Genomic DNA, 25,945 nt, shown 5'->3' with positions numbered 1-25,945 from the left:
AAATTTAGTTTTAGCCTCAGCCTGCATAACCTTTTTACTAGTGTCGTTATTAGCGTATTTAATTTTTACTTCGTGGTCTAGTAAACGGTTCTGTACAAATGCGAGCTTTATATTTTCCTCTGAAAATGTCTCTATTGCTGTAATTACCCCGTCAAATGATCCTGGCAATGTGAGCAGCAAATGCGAGATTCTATTCATTTCGTCCATTTTAGCCCCCGACGCTAAAAGTTCACCAACTGTTCATCAAAAATAATAAAGTGGTTCACTAGTGCCATCTCATTCTTGAGTTTAAGCGCCAACAACCGTTTGCGCACAGATAACTGCGACGCAATACTTTTTCGTTCATACACGGAATCCAGACTTCTGAGAATTTCGCTTGCTTTCACGAAGAAGGAGTCACTCAAATGCTCTATCAATATGTTTTTAGCGCTCCTCTCTGCCTTAACCCAACTTTCATCTATTTCATCAGGAGTCTCACTATCAATTACTTTTAATATGTCTTGTTCAGCAAGAAGTGCTCTTATTCTAAATTTCCAAACTGAATATTTCTCACCGTCAAACGGTTTTATGTTTCGCTTTGATTTGTCCATCATGTACTTATGCATATGTGTTCACTCGCGTGTGTATAAACTGAAAATTTGTGTTTTTTTTTTTTTTACTTTTAATTCTCTAGACGAACGTGGACTGGGCCCATAACCTGTTGTAATCCTTTAGCACCAAGACAAATAACACACTGAGATTGGTTTTATATTTTAGTTATTATTTTATGAGCTTTTAATAACACACGCCACATGCACTGGAATCGTGAAAAAAGGAAAGAGACAAATTCAAATGTGACCAGATTATAGGTCTGATCAAAATACTAAATTCAGTGTTGTGTTATGTTATTTTTAATAATAGAATAGCCCTACAATCGCAACAATAAGTGAATAATTAAATTTTTTACTAATTTTTTGACCTATAAGGGGCTATAAAAATGGAACAAAAAAAATTTTGAAAATCGTACTCGTCCAAACATAACGTTGTGAACAATTGGGAAAAAAAAATTTAAATCGGACAATTCTATAAAAATAATGAAAACACGTGTGTTCGTCGAACGACGATATAGGATACCTGCTGATTTATGTAAATGAAGCTTTTTTTTTAATTATTTAAAAAATAAAAAAAAAAAAATTTTACAAAAAAAAATTTTAGTTCCCAGTGCTCTCTGTTGCAAAAAAAATTTTGAAATGGAAAACGGGCTCCGAGATTCAAACGCCAATTGAGCTCTTTTTTCTAAGCTCGTTTTTATTGCGTTGACTTTCGTTTTTTAACATTGTGGAACTGAATGTTAAAAAGAGCGAAGCTGTGTTGACAAGCGCTAGGGGCCCACTGCTCGCACTTTGGTTATTTGTGTCTGTGTTTGTATATTGAGTGGTCCAAATTTGGATGAAAATTGTTTTTTCCTCCTCTCACCCGCTTATAGGGTGCGCTTTGACTCATTTCAGGCATTCCAGAAAAAATGTCATACAAATGGGCATTTCCACCAGAATGTCAACCACGAAAAAAAATTTGAAGTTATCGAACAAACTTGCTTTAAATATATTTCTCAAGGGAAGGAAAAAAATATAATTTTCATATTTTGTTACAAGATATTAAATTGGAAAGTCGCCCTGCGAAACTTTAAATTTTTGTATAAAACTACAGTTTGTTTTGTTTTGATGTTCGTTCTTAAAAGGAGACATTATGAGCGACTTTATCTGTTCTTAGTCTCTGTCAAGTGTAAAGAAAAAACAAGAAAGAAAGCAAACTTTGGCAAGCCGAAGTTCATATACCCTTGCAGCTATTGCAAGAATTAAACATTTTTGAAAACATTAAAATTATGATTTACTTGCGTATATGTTTAAAAACATTGAAGCTATGATGATTGCAGCTCAATTATTTGATAGTTATTTATATAATTTTATTATTTATGTGGGAGCTATATGATATAGACGTCCGATTTTGATAAAATTTAAACCATAATTCTGAAATATTTAACCATTGCTATATGTCGAAGAACTAAACAAAAAATTAAAAGACAGCAAAGTTATAATTTATTTCATATATTTTTCCGATGGGAGCTATATGCTATAGTCGTCCGATTTTGATGAAATTTAAACCGTAATTCAGAAATATTTAACCATTACTAAATGTCGAAGAACTAAACAAAAAAATAAAAAACAGCAAAGTTATAAATATAAAATATATTCTTTAAGCTAAACAATTACGGAATTATAACTCAAACTAGGTTTTTATGTTCACATTTTAGAGTTTTAGATTAATTCTCTAAAAATTCGCTTTTGGATGTTATTCAGCGTTTAAAAATGAAACCCATTTCATATCGTTTAAATTAGCATTTTATGCTTATTGGAATAGTCAGAAATCTGTGCAAGTCCAAATCGATTATGAAAGATTCTTATCGTAATTAAGAGTAATATCATATTATTATTAATAAAGGGTTTTTCAATAGGAGCGCTTCAACTTTTTTTTTTTAATAAAACACAAACGGTTTGACTTTTCAACTAACTTTTTTTTTTATTATTGCATTTGAACATATACATTTAATTATGAAACTCGATTTCTTTCGCATGACCACCGCGTGTACGTTTTACGAAGTCCAATCGTTGAACCCAATTTTCAACCACTTTTTCGCATAAATCGATCGAAATTCAGCAATTTCGCGTTCAATATTGGCTCTGAGCTCTTGCAACGTCGCCGGTTTATTGGCATAGACCAATGACTTCACGTAACCCCAAAGAAAAAAGTATAGAGGTGTCAAATCACTCGAGCTCGGCGGCCACTCGACCGGTCCATTTCGCGAAACTTAGTTTTCAATATTGCGATTGTAGCGTGAGCATGTGGCCCCGTCCTGTTGAGCATCACTTCGAGCACTTCTTGCTCTCACGGACACCGGAACATTATGTTGCGAAAACGTAGACTCAAATTTTGCCGCTAGACGGTCGATTGTCGAAGCCAGCCAAGGTAGCCCTTGTAAAATGGACCGTAAAATGACCCTAATGCTCTTAAAGTAGCAGCAACAGAACGATTATTTTGATAAAAAATTTGCACAATTTGCAATCGCTGTTCAAGTGTGTAGCGTTCCATGATGAAATGTATGTCAAAAGAACAAGGACGACGTTCGCCGTCCCTCTCGGAAAAAAGTTGAAGCGCACCTATTGAAAAACCCTTTATAAGCAAGGTTATTATAGATATACTTATTTTGTGATCAGAGAACAAAAGTGTGTTTTTCGGTTTTTTAATATACAAGTCATTTGGGAACCACTCCTGGTCATGGTGCTGACTGGGCTGTAGTTCTGTACAAATTAAAAACAAGTGAGGAGGCAAACTTCAACAAGCCAAAGTTTGCAGGTTTTTTGTTTTAAACTCCAATTGTTCTCATAGGAGCTATATGATATATTCGTGCGATTTAAATCAAATTAAAAAAAAAACTAACAAAAAATTGAAAAACAGCAAAGTTATAATTTTTTCCGGTTGCTCTTATGGGAGCTATATGATATATTTAAATATAAAATATATTCTTTAAGCTAAACAATTACGGAATTATAACTCAAACTAGGTTTTTATGTTCACATTTTAGAGTTTTAGATTAATTCTCTAAAAATTCGCTTTTGGATGTTATTCAGCGTTTAAAAATGAAACCCATTTCATATCGTTTAAATTAGCATTTTATGCTTATTGGAATAGTCAGAAATCTGTGCAAGTCCAAATCGATTATGAAAGATTCTTATCGTAATTAAGAGTAATATCATATTATTATTAATAAAGGGTTTTTTAATGGGAGCGCTTCAACTTTTTTTTTAATAAAACACAAACGGTTTGACTTTTCAACTAACTTTTTTTTTACTATCGAATTTGAACATATACATTTAATTATGAAACTCGATTTCTTTCGCATGACCACCGCGTGCACGTTTTACGAAGTCCAATCGTTGAACCCAATTTTAAACCACTTTTTCGCATAAATCGATCGAAATTCCAGCAATTTCGCGTTCAATATTGGCTCTGAGCTCTTGCAACGTCGCCGGTTTATTGGCATAGACCAATGACTTCACGTAACCCCAAAGAAAAAAGTATAGAGGTGTCAAATCACTCGAGCTCGGCGGCCACTCGACCGGTCCATTTCGCGAAACTTAGTTTTCAATATTGCGATTGTAGCGTGAGCATGTGGCCCCGTCCTGTTGAGCATCACTTCGAGCACTTCTTGCTCTCACGGACACCGGAACATTATGTTGCGAAAACGTAGACTCAAATTTTGCCGCTAGACGGTCGATTGTCGAAGCCAGCCAAGGTAGCCCTTGTAAAATGGACCGTAAAATGACCCTAATGCTCTTAAAGTAGCAGCAACAGAACGATTATTTTGATAAAAAATTTGCACAATTTGCAATCGCTGTTCAAGTGTGTAGCGTTCCATGATGAAATGTATGTCAAAAGAACAAGGACGACGTTCGCCGTCCCTCTCGGAAAAAAGTTGAAGCGCACCTATTGAAAAACCCTTTATAAGCAAGGTTATTATAGATATACTTATTTTGTGATCAGAGAACAAAAGTGTGTTTTTCGGTTTTTTAATATACAAGTCATTTGGGAACCACTCCTGGTCATGGTGCTGACTGGGCTGTAGTCCTGTACAAATTAAAAACAAGTGAGGAGGCAAACTTCAACAAGCCAAAGTTTGCAGGTTTTTTGTTTTAAACTCCAATTGTTCTCATAGGAGCTATATGATATATTCGTGCGATTTAAATCAAATTAAAAAAAAAAAACTAACAAAAAATTGAAAAACAGCAAAGTTATAATTTTTCCGGTTGCTCTTATGGGAGCTATATGATATATTCGTGCGATTTAAATCAAATTAAAAAAAAAAAACTAACAAAAATTTGAAAAACAGCAAAGTTATAATTTTTTCCGGTTGTTCTTATGGGAACTTTACGTCTACTTTCAAGTTGATTTAAAACACGGCTCTTAGCAGGCAGAAGATGATCAGAGGTTCGGGCAAAGCAAATGGCTTGGTATTCAGGCTACCAAAAATGCTCCCAAAACGAAACTTTATTAAAAAAAACCAACTCGAAATATTTTCGTGGCAAATTTTGTTTTGTTAAGGGTCAGAACTGTGTGCTCTTGTTTTTTCAATAACTACTTACTCATGATAATGGTATTTCGGAGCTTTGCAGTAATAAAACTGTTTATTCAAACAAAAACTTCTGAGTTTAACCTTAATTTTATCTCGTCAAGAGGTGTTTTTGTTTGATTCTATACATACACGGTTTTACGGGTTTCCTTATGGGGCCTTACCGGTGTAACTTTTTTTTTTAAATCAATTTTTTTGTCTAATCTAATCAATTTCAAAAATATCCTATTAAAGTGGCAAGGTTGTTCCTAAATGGAAGGATATGAAAACTGCTGACATCACAACTCGTCTACAAGTTCACCGATCAAATTAACACTTAATCATCGTTAATAGGTCTTACCTACAATGACCTACAAACTTTTGGATTGGTTAAAAATTGTCCATTTAGCAGAATTCAAAAAGTATTTTCTTCAAACCTATGTCATTTTGTTGATACTGATGTTTTTTAAACATCGTAAGTCATTGTAGGGAAAAATATTTAGCTTTCATAATTCTTTTTGAATCTTTCGATTTCAGCCACTCATTTGCCCGGAATCAAGTCAGCAGTTGGAGTACTTTTTTTTTTGAGCCTCTGCAGACAGCCCTTAGTCCCGTTAATTCTCAATATTTTTGCAAAAAAAATCCTAAAATAAGTGAAAACATTCTATCTAGTACTTTCTTCACAAAAATATTCTAAAGATTGCCTATTTTTTTGGAGGTTACACATGCAAGGCCCTTGAAGTTGTTCTTCTATTTTCGAGGAGAAATTGAGTGATTTTTTATATGCAGTAGAACTGCATAGATCTAAAAAGTTGTTTTTTTTATTTAAAGATGCATGTTTTGAGTTTTAATAATTGTTTTTAAACTTGAAAAAAAAAATTTTAAAGAACCTTGGAATGTGTTTTTTTATAACACATGTGAAAACTGTAGTGGTCCTGCTAAAGTCACGTTTTGGTTTTGGGTCGAAATCAGAAAAATTTTATATTTTAGATTCGTAGTTACGTCGACTTTGTTATATCGGTTTATTATCAAAAGTTAAGCAACAATAAGTGAATAATTAAATTTTTTACTAATTCTTTGACCTATAAGGGACTATAAAAATGAAATAAAAAAAAATTTTGAAAATCGTACTCGTCCAAACATAACGTTGTGAACAATTGGGATACAAAATTTTAAATCGGAAAGTTCTATAAAAATAATGAAAAAACGTGTGTTTGTCGAACGACGATACAGGATACCTGCTGATTTATGTAAACAAAGCTTTTATTTAATTATTGGTTAAAAAAAAAAAAAAAATTTTACAAAAAAAAATTCTAGTCCCAGTGCTTTCTGCTGCAAAAAAAAAAATTGAAATGGAAAACGGGCTCCGAGATTCAAACGCCAATTGAGCTCTTTTTTCTAAGCTCGTTTTTATTGCGTTGACTTTCGATTTTTAACATTGTGGAACTGAATGTTAAGAGAGCGAAGCTGTGTTGACAAGCGCTAGGGGCCCACTGTTTGCACTTTGGCTAAGAGTATAAAAAAAGATCATTTGTTCTTCGACATATAGCAATGGTTAAATATTTCAGAATTATGGTTTAAATTTTATCAAAATCGGACGACTGTATCATATAGCTCCCATAGAAATAAAATAATATATATATAAATAACTATCAAATAATTAAGCTGCAAATCATCATTGCTTCAATGTTTTTAAACATATACGCAAGTAAATCATAATTTTAATGTTTTCAAAAATGTTTAATTCTTGCAATAGCTGCAAGGGTATATGAACTTCGGCTTGCCGAAGTTTGCTTTCTTTCTTTTTTTTTATATAATAAAACTACCTGATTAAAAGGCTCAATGTTCAATTTCTTTACCTTCAAACTTTTTTGGAAAACCAGACCCTTGTCTTTTTTGAATTTAAAGGGTACTTTGTATTCGCTAAAAGTTTGAAGGAAATTTGGACTTTCAATTGCCAGATGTGCAAAAAATGTGCGCAGGATCATTGCCAACCTACCGCACATATCATATGGACGGCAGTACATGTAGTGACGATGAGTACCGGTAAGCGTGCGCAAGTATCTTAATAAATAATATAGCAATCAAAAGGTATCACTTTCATAAGAATTTATGAATTTTAAGAGTTTTAGAAAGTCATTTGGTTTCAGCATTTTTGTTTGTTGTGCGTATCAAATCGATGTTTTAAGCAGCTCGAGCTGAAAAAACTTTCGTTGTACCACATTTTGGCAAACCCGCTAGTTAAGCGGGAAACGGCTTAAAAAGCTAGATTTCACACGCCCTAACGACTTAAGCTACGGTAACGAGCTTTAAAAATACATTTGCTAAAAGGTATTTTTAAGGGCTACTTACGTTTACTTAAAATATTTTCTTTAAGCAAAACAATTATGGAAATATAACTCAAACTAGGTTTTTATGTTCACATTTTATAGTTTTAGAGTAAAATCTCTAAAAATTCGCTTTTGGATGTTATTCAGCGTTTAAAAATGAAACCCATTTCATATCGTTTAAATTAGCATTTTATGCTTAATCAGAAATCTGTGCAAGTCCAAATCGATTATGAAAGATTCTTATTGTAATTAAGAGTTATATCATATTATTATTAATAAAGGGTTTTTCAATAGGGGCGCTTCAACTTATTTTTAATAAAACAAACGGTTTGACTTTTCAACTAACTTTTTTTATTATCGAATTTGAACATATACATTAATTATGAAACTCGATTTCTTTCGCATGACCACCGCGTGTACGTTTTACGAAGTCCAATCGTTGAACAAAATTTTCAACCACTGTTTCGCATTAATCGATCGATTATATATATATTATACCCTTGCAGAGGGTATTATAATTTCAGTCAGAAGTTTGCAACGCAGTGAAGGAGACATCTCCGACCCTATAAAGTATATATATTCTTGATCAGCATCACTAGGCGAGTCGATCTAGCCATGTCCGTCTGTCCCTCCGTTTCTACGCAAACTAGTCTCTCAGTTTTAAAGATATCTGCATGAAACTTTCCCAAAAGTTGTCTTTCTGTTGCAGGTAGTATATAAGTCGGAACGAGCCGGATCGGACGACTATAGCATATAGCTCCCATAGGAACAATCGAAAAAAAAAATAAAAAAAAATTATAACTTTGCTGTTTTTTAATTTTTTTTTAGTTCTTTAAATTTAAATTTACATTATATTCAACATTAATCATTTCATCTTACATATCTTATATTTTTTGCAATCTAACAGTCAAAAATTAAAACACGGCAGCATTTTAAAATAAAAAGCTACATACAATTATGTGTTGACCGAAATTATCACATTAAAATTTAAAGTGAAAGTTAAGTGTGTTAATAATTTTGTTATGAATCTAGTTGCGAACAATTCGGATAATGAAGTGTTTCACTGTCGATCCTATTTTTTCTAGCGGAGTCAGTCATTTCCAAGCGCTCGATTAGGTAATGGATATTAGTTTGTGTAAAAATAAAAGAGTATTTAACTTAATCTTAATAAGCACTACCATGCTCTGTGCGATCTAGGTTAAAAATATATCTCGCTGTTGAGTTAAACGCTTGCGCATACTTGCCGCGTCAGAGGATGCAAAAATTTCAGGGCAGTAAAAGAGAGTTGGTATTACACAGGTTTTGGTCACTAACATTCTGATATTCTGGGTTAATGGAAGCCGCGGAGCATAGCATAAGTTTTCCTAGTGGCCTCAGTAATTTGATCATCCCATGTCAACGTGAAGCTTAATTCTATGCCGAGATTTATGACCTGTTCAACATAATAAATAACGTCGGTGTATTGAAATAACGTTGGTATCTATATTTTTATAAATTTGGGACTTATGTTGTTCAGACCTTTCGCGTTGGATTTGATTTATTTTCGAGTTATTAAAAAACCTACGTTTGAAGACTGCTATGTTTTTCGTGACGTCAGTTCTAAATTGTTTAAAAATTTTGTAAAAATCTTCAGTTTGATAACATTATCAACCCTTAAAGGCCGAATTTAGGAATCGAATGAGTCCAAGGCTGATCTGTTGGCCTTAAAATTTTAGTTTTAATTGGTATACATTTGTAAAATAGTTGTCCAATATTAGAGTTTTATAGCTAAAGTTGGTCTTTAGCAGATGTCAAGTTGTAAATAAAGTTTCAGTCATAATTGTTAAATTCAGCCTGCAAGTTGTCATAATTAAATGATTTATATTCCCTGTTTCTAGGTACAGATGGGGGGTTGTTAGTGAAAAAACCAAACGTCATAAATATCAAGTCGTGTTTGGAATAAGCAGAACAACATATTTGGTCATATAAAAGGACTTTCCACAAAGCACCAACAAAGAATACATATAACAAAGAGCTACAAGTATTTGTAAAATAGGTAGGTGCGTGACTCTTGACCAATTTTAGTCAAATTTAATTAAAATCATTGTGGCCAAGATTTTCAAGTAGCTTCTTTGAAGATTGTCTTTCGTAAGTTGCTCATTAACGTATGCCGCAGCCCTCAGCCGGTCAATTGAAACCTAAAAGGTGTATGCTCAGGTGGTTTGCTCGCTGGTATCGCTTTTCACACGGAGTGCGTAAAGTTTCCCTTTAACTGTCCCTACTTTGGCTTTCAGGTCCTCCTTATTCTCCCGTTTTAGATTGTCGAAGCGCTCGGTTGTCCTCTAGTTGCTGGACTGTTCAACATACTCGCATTTCCAGTACTGCCTCAGCACCAGATAGTTTAGTGTAGAATTTCTGGTCAATTTCGCTGGAAAACGCTTTCAGCAACCTTTCTTCTGACGCTCGCAAAGTGGAGTTGATGAGCTCGATGTCTCTTTGCTCTATCAGTTGCGGGGATAGATCAGCTGAAGTCCGACCAGTTTCCCATGATCTGAACTCCAGGGACGAGTCAGTTCTTGCTCGTTTCTAGACAGTAACAACAGTAATTTGTCAAAAACTATTGTGTTGTTGTTGCTACAGTTCTATCAAAACTTTAGATTAGCGGAGACGAACCAAAGAGTACCCACGAACAGCCGAACGTTGCAACGCACAAGACAAGCAGAACAAACTCTAAAACCCAATTCTTTAGGTATTTACATTTTGTAATAGATATCTAGCAGTCGGGGCACTTGACTACAACGTTCCTTCTTGTTATACCTTTGCAGAGAGTATTATAATTTCAGTCAGAAGTTTGCAACGCAGTGAAGAAGAAATTTCCGACCCTATAAAGTATATATATTTTTAATTGGTATCACTATCTAGCCATGTCCGTCTGTCCGTCCGTCTGTCCGTCCGTTTATATGCAAACTAGTCTCTCAGTTTTAAAGCTATCTGCATGAAACTTTCCCAAAAGTTGTCTTTCTATTGCAGGTAGTATATAAGTCGGAACGAGCCAGATCGGACGACTATAGCATATAGCTTCCATAGGAACAATCGGAAAGAAAAAATTATAACTTTGTTGTTTTTTACTTTTTATTTATCGAAATATACAAAAAAGGAAAATAAATTAACTTATTATTTTTTAATATATTTGGAAATTTTTTTTCAACATTGAAATGGTTTTAGATTTCAGAATGACGTCATAGCTTCAATGTTTTTAAACATACATGAGTGTAAATCAAAATTTAGATATGTTAAAGAATATTTAATTTTACCAATAGCTGCAAGGGTATATAAACTTCGGCTTGCCGTAGTTTGCTTCTTATCTTGTTTTTAATGTTAAAGTTGTAGTAAAAACCCTACGTGAAATCCTTGTTTTAGGTTCAAAAAAATTCATGGAAAAAAAGATTTTTTTTCGCTGTTTACAAATTAAGATTTATTAACTTTGCCGCGACTTTATAAATATAAATGCGGATATCCTTTCTTCTAATTAAGTTTAAAAGGCAAATCAATCACCGAGGACATATTTTATGTACAAAAAGCAAAAAAAATTGTTTGACCATTCGGTATGATATAATCAAACAAAAAAATAAAGAATATATCATTTTATATCAATTAGGAACAATCGGAAAAATAACTTTAAATTAATCATATTTCGTTGTTTTTTAATTTAATAATAAATTAATAAACCCGATATATAGCGTTGGTTTACTGTTTTGGACTACGGTTCAAATTTTATAAAATTCGTAAAACCATTTTATATAGTTGCCATTAGAATTTTGTCGTTTTATAAAATATTTTATTTCTGTGCTTGCCGAAGTGTGTTTCATTTGTCGTTGATTCTCAAAAATAATATAAATCGCAATTCTCCGACGGAAACTAATAGCCAGATTCTATATCTGCACACTGAAAACTGTCTGTTTGCGAGTGCAAAGGAGTAATAAAATCAACTTGTGAACCCCGACCATTTTGAAAGTTCATTTATTTAAACGACATGTGATTTGCTGTTTAGTAGTTTATTCCAAATGTGCCGAATTCCAATTCGCCATGAAGGCGAAAGAATGTAATAGTTTCCGGGTTGATAACATGATTTGGTTATTAACATGATTTTTAATTAAAAAAGAGCTGTTAATGCCGAGCCGTTTTCAATAGTCTGGCATTATTAATTGATGAGAAAAATACATGCAATGACTATACATTGTCCGGTCTCACAGCTATCAGTGTCCTGGCACGTAACAGCTTAACAAATATCTTTACAATACTCAAATGACGAACACTATTTTTTCATGAATGAAAAAAAACAAAGGTCTTATTTTGTTGCACAATGTAATACATTATTCAAACCAAGTATTATCTAACATTTTGAAAATCAATTATAGTCTGACATTTTTATTTCAGTTTAAATATGAATCCAATACATAACATGAACATGGATCTATCTTTGGTGCCCGAGTCAGGAAATACACAAGCCCAATATACATCTTTTCAAAATTTTGAAGAATTTTCGGCATCAGGATTTACAAACACGCCTATATATATAACAAAACCACCTGGAATTAGTGCCATATCCCAAGTTGCCCCAACTTGTTCGCTTCTAGGTCCCAAAAATAAAATTGAGAACACTTCTGGAGATATTTCGATTCCAGCTATTGAAAATCATTCATTAGCACCGACAGTAAGATATGTACAAGCAGGCCAATTTGAGGATACGGAAGAATATGGTGTAGCTGGTATACATTGCAGAGAGGAATCTGAGTACACTGATGAAGCCGTTGTACCTTACTGTTATACGTCAGAAGCTAACTACACAGGAATTCAAAGCACAATTTCAAATATTAAACCATTTTCTGGAAGAACCTATAATGCCCACCTAAATGTGTCCGATGTAGTAGCAGATTCCCAATGTCTTAAGTTTGATAATCCTGCTGAATTTAAATTACCACAATTTGCCATGAGTTCGTTGAATAATGTGCCTCACCGGTTGGGAGAAAAAGATGACTACATTGGAGGATCAGAAAATGATCTTTGTTCAACGATGAGGTGGCGGGATCCAAATCTTTCTGAAGTTATAAGTTTTTTGAGCAATCCGAACAGTGCTATAAAGGCAAATGCTGCAGCATATTTACAACATTTATGCTACATGGATGACCCAAACAAACAACGTACAAGATCTCTTGGAGGAATACCACCATTAGTTCGATTGCTGTCTTATGAATCTCCAGAAATACATAAGTAAGTATTAAATTCTTTTTTAAAACGAAAAAAAACAAGTTGTTCTCGGCTCATGTACCTTTTGTTTGATTGATTTTATTTAGATCGTTTTTGTAAAAGCTTACACTTATAGTTATATATTGTATTTCAGTAACAAGCATATTTTAGGTTAGCAAAATTATTTTGAACTGTGGCTTTGGTATATTTGTAAGTACCGATATGTCCTTCCATTTTTCCATTATGTTGTCTGTGAAAATGGATACAATGTCAAATGATAATAAAAGTTCAAGTTCTTCTTATTTATTTTTTAATCTTTTTATTTTTATACCCTTGCAGAGGGTATTATAATTTCAGTCAGAAGTTTGCAACTATAAAGTATATATATTCTTGATCAGCATCGCTAGGAGAGTCGATCTAGCCTTTTCCGTCAATCCGTCCGTCTGTCCGTCCGTTTCTACGCAAACTAGTCCCTCACTTTTAAAGCTATCTGCATGAAACTTCCCAAAAGTTGTCTTTCTATTGCAGGTAGTATATAAGTCGGAACAAGCAGGATCGGACGACTATAGCATATAGCTCCCATAGGAACAATCGAAAAAAAATATATATATGTATAACTTTACTGTTTTTTAATTTTTTTTTTAGTTTTTCGACATATAGTAATAGTTAAATATTTCAGAATTACGGTTCATCAAAGTCGGACGACTATAACATAAAGCTCCCATGGGAACAACCGGAAAATTAAATGAAAAAAATTATAATTTTGCTGTTTTTAACTTTTATTTTTATTTCTTCGACTTATAGTAATAGTTAAATATTTCAGAATTTCAATTTAAATTATATTAAAATCGGACGACTATAACATATAGCTCCCATGGAAAACAAAAATTTAACTTTTTTATTTTGAAATTTTTTTAGAAATTCTATTTGATTATTTAATTATTTGACAGTTCAGAATTAAGCTTTTAATTTTATAAAGTCGGAAAACGATATCATATAGCTGCCATAGGAACTCAAATAATTGAGCTGTAAATCATCATAGCTTCAATGCTTTTAAACATACACGCAAGTAAATCATAATTATAATGTTTTCAAAAATATTTAATTCGTACAATAGCTGCAAGGGTAATTAAACCGTTATTCTAAAATATTTGTCCATAACTAAAAAAAAAATTTTAAAACAGCAAAGTTAATTTTTTTTTTATTTTTTTCCGATTGTTTCTATAGCTATATGCTATAGTCGTCCGATCCGACTCGTTCCGACTTATATACTACCTGCAAAGAAATACAACTTTTGGAAAAGTTTCATGCAGATAGCTTTAAAACTGAGAGATTAGTTTGCGTAGAAACGGACGGACAGACGGACATGACTAGATCGACTCTCCTAGTGATGCTGATCAAGAATATATGTACCCTCTTCAAGGGTATAAACATTGTTTATAAATGCCGTAAATGGACTGGTTTCACGGGTTGGATAACTCTCCCCCTTCTGAAATGGATCGTCCCAATTTACTATGAATTTAATTTCTTAATTAATTAATTAATCTTAATTCTGTTAAGAAATGTACTTCGTTAATAGAGTTTTCTGGTTCTGGACGTTGATTTTGGGTTACATATAATATACAGTTTGTATACCATTGCAGAGTGTATTATAATTTCAGTCAGAAGATTGCAACGCGGCGCAGGAGACATTTCCGACCCTATAAATTAAATGTATTCTAGATCGTCATCGCTTTTAGATACGATCTAGCCATGATCGTATGCCAGCAAACTAGTCTCTGTATTTTAAAGCTATCTCGATGAAACGGGCAGGATCAGATGACTATACTATATAGCACAATAGGAAATGAAAAAATTATAGCTTCGCTGTTTTCATGGTAATGTTATTGTAACGGTTTACTATTTCAGAACTTTTCTTTTAATTTTTTTTGGACAACGATCTAATGTAGCTGCCAATCGATGGAGCTCTAAAATTTACACGCGTAAAAATCGATATGTAGCCGTTTTATAGAATATTTTATTTTTTAATGGTTGCAACAGTATATAATCTTCAGCCAAAGTTTGTTCACTTTCTTGTTATACTCTGGAAAAGGGTATTATAATTTCAGTCCGAAGTTTTTAACGCAGCGGAAGAGATATTTCGGACCATATAAAGTATATCAGGCCTGTTCCGGGTTTCCCTCGGAAGTGAATTTGATATGGAGATATTTCCAACCATATAAAGTATATTAACTCTGTTTCGGTTTTCAATCGGAAGTGAATTTGATCACATTTTCGAATTTCCCTTCAAGATAGGAAAATTTTCATTCTTTTGGTCCCTTTCGTTCCCCAAAAAAAAAAAAAACAGTTGACTGGCAACTGTCCCCTATTGACAAAGGCTAGTTATACTAGTTTAACGCTGAAATTGAAGAAGTGGCATTAGCGGCCACAAATACACATTTTCAAATGTTTGTATGCCGCTTTTTAAATAGTGCTAGAAACTTCTGGTGTCAGTTTTGTAAAATTTTCACAAATAGTGTTGAGACCAGAGTTTCCGAAAGCGATGAAAATGGTGCAAACAAAACACGTTTCGCACAAATAGAACAATAAATTAAGCGGTAATAAGAAAAAAAAACTTAAATTTAACTTTGAATTAATACCTATCCTACCATATTTAAACAAACACAAAAAAGCATGCTAAAAAAAAGTACCAAGGAAAACTTGTTTTTTTTTTTTCGTACCATGACAACGCATGCAGCTTCCCAATAAAACCACAAAATAAAATTTTAAAAATTTTATAATAATCAATTTTATTATGCGGTTTGTTCATAAAACATCAAAAAATAAGGTAATAATATAATTTACACGTTAACCTATCACAAAGTATTTAAAAATAATTATTTTCTGAGTTGGCGGATCTGAAAAGCTCCCATAGGAGGAATAATTTCTTGTTTATTAATATTTTAAATTACCTTTTTAATTTTGTTAGAATCGGACGACGATATCATACAAGAAAAAAAATATTTAACCTCGCTGTTTTTACATTTTTTATAAAATGCTTTAAGATAACAAATAGCTGCCCTAGGAACGATCAAAAAAATGTTGAAGCAAATAATAGCGTCACTGGTGTTAAACATAAAGCAAAAAAAATTTTTGCAAAAGTTGCAAGGGTATATTAACCAAACTTCGGTTTGCCTAAGATTGCTTCCTTGTTTTAATTTACTTTAATTAGTGTACACCAAATCTAATTTTCATTCCCGTTTTTAAATAAAAAAATATTTCTGATATAGAAGCTTAAACTTTTACTAAACTTTAGATTTCTCTGTACTTTTAGAAATGCATGTGGTGCCCTGCGAAATTTATCTTACGGCAGACAAAATGATGAAAACAAACGTGGAATAAAGAACGCTGGTGGAATAGACGCCTTGGTTAATCTACTTTGCCGGTCTCAAGAAACAGAAGTGAAAGAATTGGTGACTGGAGTTTTATGGAATATGTCGTCCTGTGAAGACTTGAAAAGGTCAATTATTGATGAAGCACTTGCTGCTATAGTCTGCAGCGTTATCAAGCCGCATTCCGGTTGGGATGCTGTTTGTTGTGGAGATACGTGTTTTTCTACGGTATTTCGAAATGCTTCTGGTGTTTTACGAAATGTCAGTTCTGCTGGAGAACATGCAAGAGGATGTCTTCGAAATTGTGAACAATTAGTAGAATGCCTTCTTTATGTTGTAAGAACAGCTATTGAGAAAAATAATATTGGAAATAAAACAGTTGAAAATTGCGTATGTATACTTCGGAATCTTTCGTACCGATGTCAAGAAGTTGAGGATCCCAATTACGACAAGCATCCCTTTATAGCACCAGAAAGAGTAATCCCATCTTCCTCCAAAGGTAAATACAAACTATATTCTTTTTGTTTAATTTATTGCCTGGTTGTCATGCAATTTTTGTAAAATTACATTTTAAAATCGTAAGATTAATTCGGGTAGTCCCGACACGACTTAATTACAGAATTGCTGCAAATTCGAAAGAACATACTGAAATTCGTCAGCTGTTTCATACAAATTCAACTTGCTGAAATTTGAGCAGTTCAGCAACGCAGTGGCTGCTGAAAATTTTCAGTATATTTTTTAACACCCTTTATGAATTTTAACACCAGGGACTATAGACTGTATTGAGGTTGAAACAAATTTAAGTCTTCAAAGTAGTTTACATGAAAAGTCAAATTCACAAAATTAACTTGTTTTTATTCAGCATCATAAACTTTACCATTATTTTTAATAATTTTTTATTTAAATACTATAGTTACTACTACTTTTTTCACTCAAACGTAAACATTTTTCTTTAAAAGTAGTTTTACAAATCGAATTGTTAAACTAGAAATTAGTTCTATTCTGTAACTTATATTTTGATAAATCAGTTAGGAGACGTTTATGACCCTAATGGAATTATTACCCTACATTTTTAGCCTCATTTATTGAGAGACATGTCTCGCTAATTTTAACGTTTAAAGGTGTGCAATTCTTACCTTTAAATGCAAAAAAACATTTCTTATACATTATAACATTTTCATCTTCGAACTAAGCAGTGCCGTAATTGAAAATATACTTTTAAGTTTTGATTTGGTGTTGCACCAAGCAATTGAGCAATTCTTATCATCAACGGCAATACTTTCTTAAAAAGCATTTTATTATTATTTTCTAGCTACTACGAATAGTTTTTTATACCCTTGCCGAGGGTATTATAATTTCAGTCAGAATTTGTAAACACCGGACTAGGGAGTTTCATTCAACGCGTGAATGAGTAGCTTAGGGGGTCGCGCCGAAGGTTCTTATGAATGTCGTGAGAGAGAGCTATGACGGAGTTGATCGCATCGTGTCCTATTTCGGAGTTACAAATCCAACGGGAGGAAATCTTTGCGGGCGTCTAAGCCTCGTGTTATAGGCGTAAAATCCACCGGGCTGGACTTTCGGGCGAGGTCAAGCCTGGGAAAACTATTTCGCGAGAGAAGGAACGGTGGGTGATGTCACTTTGATTGTCGGAGGCCAAAAATTCACCGGGCTGGACCTTCGGGCGAGGCCAAGCCGGGTAGAATTTGTCGGGCGGAGGCAGATTGAAGGGAAACGGATGGTGACACGATCGACCGGTCGGGAATGATGTTAACGCGCAGGTCGCATGCACTACGAGGAGGAAAGCTAGGGTAGTAGACCAGTCGGGACGGGTTTCCACGTGCGGGTCGCAAATACTACGAGGAGGGAAGCTAGGGTATTATACCAGACGGAATGGGTGTCCACGTACAGGTCACATGCACTACGAGGACGAAAGCTAGGGTATTAGACCAGTCGGGACGGGTGTCAACGAACGGGTCGCGTGCACTACGAGGAGGGAAACTACCGATCAACTACGAATAAAATCACAAACGAGAGATTCCACTTTCACACATTTTATTATTTTCATAGATTTTATTCATTTAATATCCTCCTACGAGTCCGCTACACCGTCTTCTTTCGACGGAGAGGAATATTACCTTGGAGCTCTGATCAATCCACTTGTTTGTTTTTGTCGCGTGCTGTCTCGCGAATTATAAGAAAAATTACCGCGGGAGACGCGTCTGTCCCGTCTTACCATTCCGACATAAGAGACCGTAAACTCCCTCGTTGTGTGGCCACCTAACCCCAAGCTCCCTTTTTCTCACCTTCGGGATTTCTGTTATATTCCTTACTTTCTGGTATTTTCTATGACCATACTAAATGTCGGCTAGCGTTGCCACCCGGGCTTGGAACTCAGCTATGACTTAATGTTATGTCTCAACTTAATATTAATTATTCAGAATATGTCGCTGACAACTACAACCTTACTAATACTTCACCTTCTAGGTGTGTACGTTACAATGGAGGTAGTACATAAGTCGGAACGAGTCCAATCGGACGACTACAGCTCCCATAGGAACTATCGGCAAAATAAATGAAAAAATTATAAGTTTGCTGTTTTTATACCCTTGCAGAGGGTATTATAATTTCAGTCAGAAGTTTGCAGCGCAGTGAAGGAAACATCTCCGACTCAATAAAGTATATATATTCTTGATCAGCGAGTCTAGGCGAGTCGATCTAGCCATGTCCGTCTGTCCGTCCGTTTGTCAGTCCGTTTCTACGCAAGCTAGTCTCTCAGTTTTAAAGCTATTTGCATGAAAAGTTGTCTTTCTATTGCAGGTAGTGTATAAGTCGGAAGGAGCCGGATCGGACGACTATAGCATATAGCTCCCATAGGAACAATCGAAAAAAAAAATAAAAAAAAATTATAACTTTGCTGTCTTTTAATATTTTTTTTTAGTTCTTCGACATATAATAATGATTCAGTATTTCAGAATTACGGTTTAAATTTCATCAAAATCGGACGCCTATATCATATATCTCCCATGGGAACAATCGCAAAAAAATACAAAAAAAAAAAATTATAACTTTGTTGTTTTTAAATTTTTATACCCTTGCAGAGGGTATTATAATTTCAGTCAGAAGTTTTCAACGCAGTGAAGGAGACATCTCCGACCCTATAAAGTATATATATTCTTGATCAGCATCACTAGGCGAGTCGATCTAGCCATGTCCGTCTGTCCGTCCGTCTGTCCGTCCGTTTATATGCAAACTAGTCTCTCAGTTTTAAAGCTATCTGCATGAAAAGTTGTCTTTCTATTGCAGGTAGTATATAAGTCGGAACGAGCCGGATCGGACGACTATAGCATATAGCTCCCATAGGAACAATCGGAACAATAAATGAAAAAAAATTATAACTTTGCTGTTTTTTAATTTTTTGTTTAGTTCTTCGACATTTAGTAATGGTTAAATATTTCCGATTTACGGTTTAAATTTCATCAAAATCGGACGACTATAGCATATAGCTCCCATAGGAACAATCGGAAAAATAAATGAAAAATTATAACTTTGCTGTTTTTTAATTTTTTGTTTAGTTCTTCGACATTTAGTAATGGTTAAATATTGCCGATTTACGGTTTAAATTTAATCAAAGTCGGACGACTATAGCATATAGCTCCCATAGGAACAATCGGAACAATAAATGAAAAAAAATTATAACTTTTCTGTTTTTTCTTTTTTTTGTTTAGTTCTTCGACATTAAGTAATGGTTAAGTATTTCCGATTTACGGTTTAAATTTCATCAAAATCGGACGATTATAGCATATACCTCCCATAGGAACAATCGAAAAAATAATTGAAAAAAATTATAACTTTGCTGTTTTTTAATTTTTTGTTTAGTTCTTCGACATATAGCAATGGTTAAATATTTCAGAATTATGGTTTAAATTTTATCAAAATCGGACGACTATATCATATAGCTCCCATAGAAATAATAAAAATATATAAAATAACTATCAAATAATTAAGCTGCAAATCTTCATAGCTTCAATGTTTTTGAACATATACGAAAGTAAATCATAATTTTAAAGTTTTCAAAAATGTTTAATTCTTGCAATAGCTGCAAGGGTATATGAACTTCGGCTTGCCGAAGTTTGCTTGCTTTCTTGTTTTATTAGTTCTTGGACATATAGTAATGGTTAAATATTTCAGAATTACGGTTTAAATTTCATTAAAATCGGACAACTATATCATATAGCTCCCACAGAAATAATACAAATATATAAAAGAGGTATCTAGTAATTGAGCTGAAAATCATCATAGTTTCAATGTTTTTAAACATATACGCAAGTAAATCATAATTTTAATGTTTTCAAAAATGTTTAATTCTAGCAATAGCTGCAAGGGTATATCCTTTCTTGTTTTACATTTTTTTTTAGTTCTTCGACATATAGTAAAGTTTATTAAAATCAGACGACTATAACTAAAAGCTACTATTGGAACAAAAAAAAACAATTTGTTTAAAAATGTAACTTTTTTATTTTAAAAAAAAAGTTTGTTTACTTCTTAATAATTTGACAGTTTGACAGTTTAAATTTTATTAAATTCCGAAAACGATATCATATAGCTGTCATAGGAACTATCGAATAATTGACCCGCAAATCATAATTTTAATGTTTTCAAGAATATTTCATTTTTGCAATAGCTGCAAGGGTAGTTTGCTTCCTTTCTAGTTTTTATTTACAATAGAAAAACTAGTCATCACGCTGCTCAAGCGTTTGATTTTATACCCTTGAAGAGGGTATTATAATTTCAGTCAGGAGTTTGCAACGCAGTGAAGGAGACGTTTCCGAACCTATAAAGTATATATATTCTCGATCAGCATCACTAGGAGAGTCGATCTAGCCATGTCCGTCTATCCGTCCGTTTTTACGCAAACTAATCTCTCAGTTTTAAAGCTATCTGCATGAAACTTTCCCAAAGTTGTCATTGAATTGCATGTAATATATAAGTCGGAACGAGCCGGATGAGACGACTATAGCATATAGCTCCCATAGGAACAATCGGAAAAAAAAAAAAAAAATTAACTCTTCTGTTTTTAACTTTTTTTTTAGTTCTTTGACATAATGGTTAAATATTTCAGAATTACGGTTTAAATTTCATAAAAATCGGACGACTATAACATAAAGCTCCCATAGGAACATAAAAATATTAAAAACTTTTTTTTAGAAATTCCTTTGACTTTTTTATTATTTGACACATCAGAATTACGCTTTTAATTTGATTAAAATTGGAAAATGACTTCGGCTCGCCGAAGTTTGCCTCTTTTCTTGTTATTTTAGCATTAAATTAGCCTCGTTATTTCATTCCGCTTTGTCGGCCAGTCCAATGAATGAGCAATATTGTACTTTTTAGATACAATTTTGGTAATTTTGTCAATTTCTGAATTTATTGCTGATTGTAATTGTCATGCTCCCCCTTACGTAAAATCGTTTAGTCTGAGAACAAATTGATGCAATGAATTAGGCGAACAATGTAGTTACATAAGCCCATAAAAACTATAAATATTCTACATCAACATCAAAAGACTGTGTCCGTTACTAGTCAAACTAGTCTCAATGACTTAAGTCATGAAGTTTTGGGAGTTACTTGTTTTGACTTTTCTAACCTCTAAACTAAAAGATAAAGTCAGATATCTGAATTATTTCAATCAGCAGCACTGTTCTTTTATTGAGAGAAAGCATAGACAAACGCCCACACGGTGCATTGAAAACGTTTAAGCAACGAAAATTTAGTTGATTAGAGAAAATCAAGTATTTCACATCTTTTCTGGTGTTCATTTAAATTTTATTCCTGCTTACACGTGTCTATTTGCACATCTCAAAATCCCAGAAATATTTAAATTAAATTAAAAACACCAATCAAGACGCATTATTAGTAGAAAGCATTTGCGCAGGTAACGTTTGCCACAGAATATTGTAAGACATGTGATTTGGACGAATAAACAGTCCTTTAGGGTGTCCCTTAATGTTCTTTCGCATACCTTCCAAAAACCTTTATAATAACCCAATATGTTCCAGATAAATAGTTCGTTATTTAATTTTTATTTTTGGTGTTATTGGTGTGGTGCACTGTTGTTAGTTGAGTAAAGATGTCAGTGACATTACGGAGCGATAAAGGAAATATTTTTCGTATCAAACTAACTAGCCAATCTAGCCACTAGGACCAAATTTTAAATTGCCATGTTCTCTCTTGTTTTATACCTATTCGTCCAGCCAAGCTGAATCTCAAATCTAATTACTAGTGTTCAATATTTTGTGAAAAGCCAATAATTCCCACAAAGGCATGCCTGACTGCGTTAGTTTCTTCTTCTTCTCGCAGTTTGACATTGTCTTTTGATAATTTATATCATGTTTGGAGAGAGCTGCAAAAATTTTTAAGAAAACTCAAGTCACTTTCAAGGACCGAGCAAATAATTTTAAAATAGACCTTGATAACTTATTTGATATTGCACATGCTGATGCCTTTAAGATAGTAAAAATAGAGAAAGACAAACTATTTTTAAATAAACAAAGATAATCAGGTCGACCAGAATGTTTAGCTGCTGTAGACATACAATAGACGGAGAAAGAAGAATTCTGAACTCAGTTAGCTAAACGTTGCCTGCCCTGAAAAAAGTTCAAAAAGAGATAGAAAAAATCTCATAACACCTAAACTTGTCGCAGCATAAGATCGATGTCAATTAAGTATAAGAGACTCCTTACACAGTCTTCAGGAGGTAGTAGAAGCGCTTGATATGAGCAGCAATGAATTTTTGATCAACAAATCGTACATTCAGCGTATTCGAACTGAGTCTAGAAAATCAAGGGCAAAAGCAAATAAAACTGAATTTCAAAAAAATTTACCTGACATCGTCACAATCCATTGGGAAAATATAGATCTTCGAAGATTAAAAGAAGAACGCCTGCCAATCATTGCTTCATTTGACGGCAGAGAACAGCTTCTTGCAGTACCAAAACTACGGAGTTCTTCTGGAAAATATCTGGCCAAAACAATCTCAACTACTCTCTTTGACAAGATGTGTTGCAACACAACTGCTTCGAATACTGATCAATGGAGCTTGTGCTATTTTTCGCTGGACGTCATCATGTTTATGAGTTAGTCCTAAAAGCTATTTTCGAAACCAAAATAAAGCAAATAAATAGTATCCCAGAAATTCCGCTCTTTAAAAAGTTATTACTATTATTTTCGGTTTTCAGTCGTGTATTTTTAAATAATTATACGTTGACGAGCTCTAGTATCTATATTAGGAAACCTATCCTTTTAACATGTAAAGAAAGTTGAACAATGATCTATTTCTAGTGAAATAAGCTGTCGATGACCGAAATCGTCAGAGCTGACCTGTAGATGTAATTTTTTGAATCAGGGAGTCCATCTGAACCGGAAAATTAAGGTTTGATCTCTTGAGGATTTCATCGATTTCAAATTGTAAACCAGTGTACATAGATTTGCTTTATAACAAAAAATAACCGTTTTTCTTGCTGAAAGGATGGTCAGATTAAATCCATTTCGAGCTTCATTGCATACCACTTGTCTAGTAGATCGGAACAAAAAGCCTTTTTACTTTTAATGAAATAATAAAATGCTACACTGTTCGCCCTCGCAAACTACGCGGTTGCTGTTCTTTGATCATTTGACATTTTAGCATGCATACAGTTGCCCCAGAATCTGGATATTAAATGCTTTCGTTAATATGTTATGTTTGTGAATTAGCTAGCAGCTTCTTGGCCACAGCACTCGTAACAGCTAACTGTTCTTTTTAATTTTATTTGCTTATTTTGCAACATCATTTTCGATCTTTGTTTACATAGCGTTATCTGTCAGTTTAAAGCCGTTATCGAACTTTTGGTCCTGTCGAAGAAGTTGTTTACCATTGACTACCGTTTGGCAGCCCAGCGATGTACAAAATTTTTTTGTTATTTAATAATTAACCATAATTACAGCATTCTAATACGTTTAATCGTTCAAATAAATTACAAAACCGAGAAAGCCGATTTGCTTTTACGACAAATTTATCATGTCTTTAGATCTTCAGGGCAGGCAGCTGTCTGGGACTTTGAAACCGGTCCACACTTTCAATCTACACAATTTTATATAAAATAATATTATATGCTCGCTTCTTTGCCAACCAATTTAAAAATAAATATTCAGCCAGAAAACAGTCGGGTTTTAGGATGCGCCTTCTGCCAAAGTGCCCCATCTAATGCAAAGCAGCAGCAGAGCACGACACAAACCGTATAAAACCGCTATCGGCACACACACATTGAAACATGCTTGTGCTCTTCATGCATAAACTCCGCTCTTCAAATATGCAGTGACTTTATAATAACTTCTTAAATAATGGTTAAATTTTGAACATTTTTTTTGTTTTGTCGATCGATATGGACCAAATAAACTTATATTGCCCAAAGAGTGGTATTTTCGATATCCCAGAAACTTGCAGTACCCCATGTTGAATGCCATAAATCTAGCTTTTAGAGTTTTAGAGATCTCTACGTTCATTACAGACGGACAGATAGACAGCAAGACGGACATGTCTAGCTCACTCGGCTATTGATCCTGATCAAGAATATATATACATTATATGGTCGCAAGCGCTTCCTTCTACCTGTTACATACTTTTCAACGAATACAATATAGCCTTTTACTCTACGAGTGACGGGTATAACAAGACAGAACGCTATAGTCGAGTTCCCCCAATATTAGTTACCCGTTACTCAGCTAACGAATTTTAAATTTCAATATTCCCCGTCGAAACAATCGGAGTTTATGTGGCGCCATCTTTTGAACTGCTTAGCTAACACTAGAAGCTAAGAATGTGCAGCACGCCCACCCCCCGCTTTCTGCATCAACGATTACCGGCAGAGTAGCAGTCGAGCGGCGGCAGAGGACTTAAAAACAAATAACTTCAAAAAAAAACTCAATTTTTAAAATTGTTGTGTCTCAGAGTGACGTGACAGATTATCGCGATTTGTGGGCGTTAGATTTGGAGTGGCCCCATTTTAATACAAACTTGCGCAGTTTAAGAATTACTATATTATGCATTGCAAATCTCTAAATCTTACATTTTTAGCTTTTATAGTTTCCGAGATATGAACAGATATGGCTAGATCGACTCGGCTACTGATCCTGATCAAGAACAAATGATGTATCATAAAGTCAATTTTCGATCCGACAATGCTCTGCCAATTCCAACCATAAATATATTTTTTTATTCTTTTCGCCGGTGCCTGGCGTAATGATGACATTTCCGGATCAATAAAAACCTTTTGACGCTGAATGCAACCCGAAGCACATTAATTTCCATTGGAACCTGTTCTTATAACATGTATTAGAAAGTTAGAGAAAGTTCTGTTTGTAGTAAAATAAGCTATCGATGAAAATAAAATATCGATGAAAATAAAATAAAAATAGGTGACTTAAAAAAAAAGAAGCAAACATTGACAAACCGAAATTAAATATTCTTGAAAACACTTAAATTTCGATTTTTATGAGTATATCTTTAAAAACATTGAAGTTATCATGATTTTGAGCTTAATTATTCGATCGTTCCTATGGCAGCTATATGATATCGTTTGTCGATTTGAATAACATTAACATCGTAAATCTGAACTATTAAAAACACATACATTATATACAAAATAATTTTTGAAAAATATAAAAGAAAATTTTTTTTTACACGCCACACAAGGCTGGTCCTTGCTTTCGCGTAGGATTGTTCAAAGATCCCAAATATTTGGGTATTAAGTGCAGGGCAGGTAAATGCTTGTCAGTAATCTTCTGTTCTTATAAAAGGCGCCCTAGTCTTTCACGGACTATAATTTACAGGTCCAATGTTT

At 33.7% G+C, this 25,945-nt stretch overlaps 1 protein-coding gene across 2 annotated transcripts in view; it reads left to right on the top strand.

The window, feature by feature from the left end:
• The window catches only part of LOC108134543 (armadillo repeat protein deleted in velo-cardio-facial syndrome homolog), a 37,201-nt gene extending 20,555 nt beyond the window's left edge, over positions 1 to 16,646 (top strand). For both annotated transcript variants that reach the window (XM_041708721.1, XM_041708722.1), the window contains exons 2-3: positions 11,890 to 12,723; positions 16,013 to 16,646. In XM_041708721.1, coding sequence (XP_041564655.1) covers positions 11,897 to 12,723; positions 16,013 to 16,631 — 1,446 coding nt within the window. In that variant the 5' untranslated portion in view covers positions 11,890 to 11,896 and the 3' untranslated portion in view covers positions 16,632 to 16,646. The remainder of the gene's footprint in view (positions 1 to 11,889; positions 12,724 to 16,012) is intronic.
• The last annotated feature ends 9,299 nt before the right edge of the window (positions 16,647 to 25,945 follow it).

The sequence above is a fragment of the Drosophila elegans genome, unplaced genomic scaffold, assembly GCF_018152505.1.
Source record: "Drosophila elegans isolate 14027-0461.03 unplaced genomic scaffold, ASM1815250v1 contig_38, whole genome shotgun sequence".
Lineage (NCBI taxonomy): Eukaryota > Metazoa > Arthropoda > Insecta > Diptera > Drosophilidae > Drosophila > Drosophila elegans.
Note: the sequence above shows the minus strand (reverse complement) of the source record. Positions and strands in the feature narration are given on the sequence as shown.